General features: G+C 38.1%; 1 protein-coding gene across 1 annotated transcript; it reads right to left on the bottom strand.

Annotated features, from left to right (window-relative positions):
• Positions 1–676: 676 nt before the first annotated feature.
• On the bottom strand, positions 677–1,742 carry LOC134067921 (GTPase IMAP family member 9-like). The gene is made up of 2 exons (XM_062523443.1): positions 1,694–1,742; positions 677–1,353 (listed from the first exon to the last, which is right to left on the bottom strand). The coding sequence occupies exons 1-2, from the start codon at positions 1,710–1,712 to the stop codon at positions 773–775; spliced, it is 600 nt and encodes a 199-aa protein (XP_062379427.1). The 5' UTR covers positions 1,713–1,742; the 3' UTR covers positions 677–772.
• Positions 1,743–8,825: the final 7,083 nt, after the last annotated feature.

Below are 8,825 nucleotides of genomic sequence, written 5' to 3'. Positions count from 1 at the left end.
TGGATACAGAACACCCTTAACTCTTCCCCTCTCTGTTCTGTAGGAGGAAGAGACCTATAAAAAAGATATGCAAATATCAAGGGTCACAGTCAGAGTTTGAATCAGGGCTCTTGCAGGCATTCAGTCACCAGACAGTCTGCTCCCATGCAAATATAGTAAAATAAATCTGGACCTCTGGGACCTTGTATGTTGCCCTTCAGTGGTGGATGTTGATGAAATGGAAAGTAGTGTTCCCCCAGCCTGGGATATGCAGTGCCCTACACAATTATTGTCACCTCTCAAAAGTTAAATTAAACTTGACTTAAATCAGTTGACTAAAAACATTTTACGGTGATTTTTCATAATCTCACAATGAAAGGAAAGCTCTTTATATTGTAAACTACAGTAGGCTAGCCCATTTCAGGCATGCAAATTGGTCAAGGATGAAAAGGGTGAGAAGGGTAGGGTACAGGGGAAATAGTCGTTTCAATGAGTTAACTTGAATTGAATTAATAGCAAAACAAGCTAATTGCACTCACTAAATAGTGCAATTGTGCCAACTGTTTCATAGAGTATGAAATGGCCCAAAAGATTTACAAAGAAAACAAACTTGAAAAATATCATGGGAAAAAATGAAAATTAAGTATTTTTTACAAAAAAATATCATTTTTATTGTGTTGGCTCACTTTTACTCATGACATGCTCTCCGGCATTGAATTCACTATGCTAGCTAGCAGGATTGATGCCGGACCAAAACAATACATGCACCAAGACATAGTGTAACATACATAACTTACATAGTGTAAGTCTGATCAGAGTTCCACCACACTAACTTGTCAATCTTTTCTAACAGCTCCTTAACTTGATTGTTATCCTGTCTTCCATCGCTGATGAATGGATGAAATCTTCCCCCACAGCTGTTGATCAGAGTGCGGATATATTGACTGGCTCTGCAATAGTTCTCAAGTGGTGTCTCCTGTAGCTGGTCCACATATGTGAAGAGTACAATGATGTAGCACAAAACATCCTTCCCCATGTTCTCCTCAACCCATTTAATGGCATTCTTCATTTCATCTGTGAGTTTCTCATTCACCCGGATCACCAGCAGAAAAACATGAGGTCCAGTTTCCACACATTTCTTTATTTCAGTAAAAAGTTCCTCATTAAGATGACATGATAGGCAAGGGGTATCGATCACTGTGACAATTCTTCCTTCAACCTTCCTTTGATTCTTTTCACAGTGCTTGGTCACAGGATTAAATGACATTTCTGCTCTGAACACCCTTTCCCCCAGGATGGTATTTGCGGCTGAACTCTTCCCTGATCCAGTTTTTCCCAAAATGACAACAGTCAGATCACGACGTGCATCACAATCTACATATTCACATATGCATTAATACATAAATAAGAAAAATTAGAAGTTGTTCAAATAAATAGTAGTGTGAAAACACAAAAAAGTGAATTAAGTGCAGCAACATTTTATTAGTTTGAATTTACATCCTGTAAAAAACAAATCGGACTTGAAAAAATAAGTTAATAATCTCACTTGGAATCCAATGTTAAATGTTTCCATTGCATTTGAAATATGAATTAAAAACTATGCAATATAATGTGCACTTTATTCACTTTTTAAATACACTTTATCTGAACACAACTGAGCAGTGTTAATGTACAACTGGTTTCGATTGTAAATAATGCTGGCAGTGAGTCATACCTGCTCCTTGCTGTGGCATGGGTGCTCCTCCACTCAAAGTTGTAGATTGACCAGTTTTGACCCCATCACCATCACCTCCTGGGGCATTCTGCTGGCCTTCCATTTAGGAAGAGATACATGGAGAGAGGATGAGGGGACAAATGACATGAAAACAGAGAGATGAAGAGTGGATTCAAATGCAAATAGATCATTACTATACTGTACCTGCTCCTTCCTGTGACGTGGATGCTTCTTCTCTTAAAGCTGCAGAAGTTGAAAGAGAGAGAGTGTGTGTGTGTGTGTGTGTGTGTGTGTGTGTGTGTAGGGTGGGGGTAAAGAGAGAGATGAAAGAATAATGATGAAAGAGGGAGTGACAGAAAGATTAATTAAAAATGGAAACTAATGAAGAGAGATGAATGAGCAGAGTGTGATCATATCCAAAGTGACAGAAACAACAAATGCAGACACATTTCCTTACACATACATTCTCTCAGACGTTTCTCCAAGTCATTGGCTGAGTCGTTGTGGTTCATCTTTCGTAAGATGGTTATCACAATGGTCCCGGCATCTTCAGGCCTTGCCTGCACTATCAAGTCCACAGTGTCCTCTCTGCTGGCCTTCTCCAGTTTCTCCCATGCTATTTGATACTTTATTTCATCCTTCAGGATGCCCTTAAACCTCTTGAAGTCTTTCTTGCCAAGTTCTCCCAGAGTCTTCCTCAGGATGTCTTTCAGATGTGCGGTCATTGTAGGGGTGACGATTATTTTTAAACAGACATAGAAAACTGTTTATGCCTTGGATTTGATGAACAAGAAGTGTTTGATTTTGGTGCATGAGCCACACCACAAAGCATAAACCCCACGACATCACAAGTGTAAAGGGAGTGGTCTGTACAGCACAGGTGGAGTCAGAGACTCTAAGCAACTTGTGATTGGCTGCTGGCCCTTGGGGGAGTTGCCTCTGAATCACATTTAAAGGTAGTCACATCACTAAGTTAGACAACAGATCTCAACAGCTCAACAGATCCTCTGATACAGGAATAATTATTATGCAGAAAGGACTCTGGTGATGGGGTTTACTTGTGAGTAATTGCTTTTATAGTAGATTGTAGACATGGAGTAGCCATTACAAGTAACAACACAGTTCTACTAACATAAATACACAGTTTGCAAGTCTATAGCCTTTTACTATTTTCTCAAAAATGCTCAGAAGCTTTAATTTCACTACTGAACAAAACCTTTTTGATCAACAGTGATAAATGAAACAGGAGGGATTGTACTTCTGGGGAAAACTGGGTCGGGAAAGAGCAGAAGTGGAAACAGGATTTTAGGGAAAAATACATTTGTATCAAAGTGTGCGCCTGAATCTGTGACAAGAGAATGCCAGATATCAGAAGATCCAGTTGAAGGTACAAAACTCAGGGTTGTTGACACTCCAGATATGTTTGACACAGATATAAAAAAAGGTCTGGAAGCGCATATTAACTTGTCTAGACCTGAACGGTATGCCTTCCTACTTGTGATCAGACTGGATGTGAGATTCACAGACAAGGAGATCAAGGCCATTGAATGGATCAAAGAGAACTTTGGAGAGAATGCTTTATGCCATACTATTGTACTGCTCACTCATGCAGATCAGCTAGGGGAAACATCAGTAAAAGATTACATCCCTAAGGGCAGTGATTTGGATGAAATTATCAAGACATGTGGCAACAGATTTCATGTGTTCAATAACATCAGTGAGAATCATCAAGAGGTCACCAAATTACTGGAAATGGTACAAAACACACTGAAAGCTCTAGACCCTGGTGACTGACCATGTTACTACACATACAGTAACTGTACTATGTCTACACAGTTCATACTGAATATCTATATTTATTCTATTTTCATATAATATTTTACTGCTAATACACTGCATATATATACATCAGTCTACTACTGTTATACATTGCACAAATCTGTACATGTTCTCCATGCATTTTTTATACTCTATATCGATATCTATTCTGCTCTTATAAGGTTACTGCTTATCCACTGCACATATATACAGTATTTCACTTATATTACTGTAAACCATACATACTATGTATGCACCACATGTCTATACTAAGGATATCACATTGCACTTTTCTGCTTTTTTGCACTTTGCGCAGGTTAGATGCAAACTGCATTTCGTTGTCTTTTTATACGCCTACTTGTAATTTGCACAGTGACAATAAAGTTGAATCTAATCTAATCGAATAACATGGTCAAGAAAGGTATGCCATTGTGCATGAAGACATTTTCTGATCTCCTTACTGTATATGTATACAAATACTGTTCAACTGTTCATATTGTTTGTCTGAACATAAATTTGGCCTGCATTTGATTAACCTTATACATTTGTGTATACCTTTATTCTATATGTTGTGTCTGTATCCATGCCTATTATTTCACTGAAGTTTGTATCCAATTGCATGTGGAGTAATTGTGAAAACATTTTTTCTAAACATTAAATTACGCCTTAACCCTATGAGCCCTAAGCTGTTTTAAGGGCATTTTCACTACCTCAAGTTAGAAGCATTTATCCTGGTCATTGTAAGTGCCATTCACACATGCTACAATTGTTTTTTTTTCAGCACAGTCTAGGCTACCCAGATCTGCCACAATATCATGTATACATTCTTGCATTGATTTGATTTAGATTTTTAAATAATAAAAATGTGAAAAGAGTACTATACAAATTCTTACATTTTGACGTGTATCTCACCACTGCAAGCTGACAGCTCAACATGACTTGCATGGTTGTGTAGGCCTGACTGTCCTGAAAATGGCAATATAAGAACCATGGTGAAGGTATACTTTGGGGCTGAGCAATTTACTGAAATATGTGGTGTGTGCCTTCCAGAACTAAATGGCCATTTTTATTTAGTGCTGAGAAATGAATTTTTGACACTTTTTGTGCTCCATATTTGTGACACTAGCTGATCTGACCTGGCTTGTTTGCGTGGTAGCATACATGACTTGCACAGATGATGATTCTCTATAATATTTTTTACTGCATTGCAATGAACAAAGTAAAGGCAAAAAAGTTTGCAGTATGAGTCTTGAATTGGATATCATACAGGAGTTTGCTAGGATCTCAAAACAGTATTATGAACGTGACTTGCCATGAACATAGGCTATTATGCCACACAAAAACATGGGGTAAGTGGAGCTAAATGAAGTTATTATTTTGCTGTCACTTCGTCTGTTCTATGGCCTAGAATGTTGTATTTGGTATCTGTGGATAGCTCTCTCCTCTTTCATCTGACATGCGGGCCATATCTTTCTGATGGCGGTTTTACGAGTAAATCAAACGAGAGTAATGGTAGCCGAAGCTATATGATATTATTATTTGTTTGTCACTTCGTCTGATTTTATAATACGAAATGATCGATGTATTTGGTACCAATGGACAGCTCTGCTTCTCCTCTTTCATTTGATATGCGTGTCATGTGTCTGCGAAGCAGGGTCCGCGAGTAATTCAAGTGAGAGTTCTGGATGCGCGGGTGAACGCAGAGCAATATAGACTGTAAATATTATATACTTTATGATATATGATATATATATATATATATATATATATATATATATGCCTATATATATATATATATATATATATATATATGATATATGATATACTTTTGATTTTATTTTATTTTCATACTTGATCGTACAGACAAGTCACTAGTCTCGTTGGAAAGCCCCGGTTCTGCTCTTTCATGCAAAACTTTCTCGCTGTGACTAATAACAAAGCGGAGCAATGTAACAAAGAAGAATGTGTGCGTTTTTTGATGCACTTTGCTTCCGTCGGGCTCATAGGGTTAACATTAACATTTTCCTTAACATTAATGTATAGAACTCAGTTCTCTTGAATACTTTGTTTTGGGTCATTTCATCCTCTTTTGTCCTATGTTCTACTATGTGTGCATGTCAAAAAAACCTCTTGTTGGATTCACCAGAAGCTGCATGCCTTTTAAATAAACACTGTGCACATTTGTAAAAAAAACAACCTACTGAACTCAGGAAGTGTCAAAGCAAGATATGTTTGTATATTGAGAATATGCGCTCGTTTTCACTAAATTGTGATTTTATTTTATTAGTACAGTATGTAGTATATTGTGTGATCATGTCACTAAATAGTGTGCTCCTTTTATTAAACGACCAGTCCACGCGGCTGAAGTGCCCTTGAACAAGGCCCTCACTGCTCCCCGGGCGCCGCTGGTTGGCAGGCAGCTCACTGCTCTGGGTTAGTGCGTGATTCACCTTACTGTGTGTGTTCACTAATTCGGTTAAATTGGGTTAAATGCAGAGAAATGAATTTCAAAAAAGTATATATTCTATTCTATTCTATTCTAGTATACTGATCCATGAAATAGCTAGCCCTTTGTTCACAGCTGGATATCTGAAATGTCTAATCTAGTTTACTGTGACAACCATAACATACTATTTATTGTTCTTAGTTAAACAAAAGCAAGATGTTGGCATCAACATTAAAGTGTTCTAAAATGTGTTATTAAATGTGTCTCCCTTCTGAAAAATATGAAATGAACAATAATGAAAATAATACAGAGGGAATAATTTATAGGGTAACGCTTTATTTTACAGGGTCCTTGTTCCATTGTATCTATATAATGAAGTACAGTGTAATAACCTATGTAACAATATTAAATATCACATATTTATGTTGACCATACATATTGTATGTATTGTGTGTATATGTACACATGTAATAAGAAGTGCTTGTTACAATACTTAGCCAAAGTAGGGCTAGGACACTTGTGTGTGATCTGTACACAAAGATACATTATGTTACGTAATGTTACCGTCTTATGTGGTCCATAAGCTGAACAATGTACAGACAATGTGAGCCCATTTTTCTCAGAAGTTGACATTTGGGGAAACCTGTGGCAATAGCCTATACAAGTCAGTAAACAAGTCAGTTTTCCTCTTAACATAATGTTCTGCTGGATGCGAGGAAGATGCGATTTCTCAGTCATCCACCTCAGTCATCTGAAATGAGACGCCATAAGATCCCATATTCAGAGTTCAGAGAGATTTATTCATCACATATACACAGTTATATCAGTATACAAGTAGTGAAATGTATGCCTGGATAGCTTCATGACTGTTAAGTAGAAATAATCTAAGTAAAACAGACACAAGATTAAAAGCACATGCTCATGATAAGTAACTAAATAAAATAATAAAAAACCACATTCATAATAATTATGATGAAATTATATTGTTAATAAAATGGGATAGAGTCCAAGATATTCATTAGAGTAGGCATGTCCATCCATGTCCACGAGTCTAAAGGCCTGAGGGAAATAGCGTTTTCTTACTCTCAGTATTGACCATCAAACTGAATTTTAATGGATCAACGACTCCACCTGGTGTTGGACTGTAGGCAGTGGCGATTCTAGAGTCTGTGGGGGCCCTAAGCAAAAAATCCTAGGGGGCCCTACTTACACCCCCCCCCCCCCCCCCCCCCCCCCCCCCCCCAACTAGCAACATGTTAAAAAAAAACTTGTTTTTAACATGTTGCTAGCCCTATGCCAAGCATTTATCATTCATTGCAAATGCCATTCACACATATACTGTTTTTTTTTCCAGCACCGTCTAGGCTACCCAGATCTGCCACAATATCATGCATAAATACTTGCATTGATTTATTTTAGATTTTTAAATAATACAAATTCAAAAAGCAGGCTACTATACAAATTCTTACATTTTGACGTGTATCTCACCACAGCAAGCAGCTCGACATGACTTGGTTGTATAGGCCTGACTGCTGTAAATGGCAAGAACCATGATGGAGGGATACTTTGGGTCTGAGCAATTTACAGAAATATGTGGTGTGTAGGCCTACCTTCCAGAAATAAGCTGATCTGACCTGACTTGTTTGCGTTGTAGCACACATGACGTGCACACATGATGATTCTCTATAATATTTATTTTACTGCATTGCAATGAACAAAGTAAAGGCAAAAAAAGTGTTTATTTGTCAAACAAATTTGGATGCAATATGAGTCTTGAATTGGATACCATACAGGAGTCTGCTATATAGGATCTCAAAACCGTATGCTATTATGAACGTGCCTTGCCATAGATAAACACATGATAACGTTGGATTATGAACAGCTATTATCTCACACAAAAACATAAGGTAAGTGGAGCTAAATGAAGTTATTATTTTGCTGTCACTTGGTCTGTTTTATAACTTAAAAGGTTGTATTTGGTAGCTCTAGCTCTCCTCTTTCATCTGTCATGCGTGTCATCTTTCTGATCTGATCACGAGTAAATCTAACGAGACTTAGTAGCCTTAGCTATATGACATTATTATTTGTTTGTCACTTCGTCTGTTTTTATAACACAAAAGGATCGATGTATTTGGTATCAATGGAAAGCTCTGTTTCCCCTCTTTCATCTGATATGCGTAGCATCTCTGTGCGATGCCGGGTTTGCCAGTAATTCAAGCGAGACTGGATGTGCGGGTGAACGCAGAGCAATATAGATATGATATACTTTGATTCAACTTAATGACTTTCATACTTGATCGTACAGACAAGTGCCTAGTCTCGTTGGAAAGCCCCGCTTCTGCTCTTTCGTGCAATAGCCTACAGGTCTCATGTCGCTGCCTGCGACTAATAATTGCGGAGCAATGTAACAGTGAAGAATGGGTGTGTTGTTTGATGCACTTTGCGCCAGTCGGGCTCAATATGTGTGGATTGTTTGCACTCTCTTGGACACAGATCCACTGTTTATAAGCTGATAGCATACATGTAGGCTACTATTTGTAAGACAGGACAGGACAGGAGCACACAAAATCACGTAACCCACCATTCAATCTCTATTGACGAAGTTCTCGCTTGTCGCACCAGTAAACGCTCTGAGGTCTCGGGCCCCCCTAGTGGCTCGGGGCTCCAAGCAGTTGCTTGCTATGCCTGTTGGCAAGGTGCGCCCCTGACTGTAGGACTAGAAGTAGACTAAAAAAATGGATCAGCGCGTAATTCAGACAAGTCACATTTATGTTTAGGCTACTGTCTGGTCTTCACTTATGAAACGTTGTGCATATTAGGCCTGTAGCTGCACACAACACGATGTCAGGTTTATGAAGTAACTGAAGA

Source organism: Sardina pilchardus, chromosome 1 (genome assembly GCF_963854185.1).
Source record: "Sardina pilchardus chromosome 1, fSarPil1.1, whole genome shotgun sequence".
Classification (NCBI taxonomy): domain Eukaryota; kingdom Metazoa; phylum Chordata; class Actinopteri; order Clupeiformes; family Clupeidae; genus Sardina; species Sardina pilchardus.
Note: the sequence above shows the minus strand (reverse complement) of the source record. Positions and strands in the feature narration are given on the sequence as shown.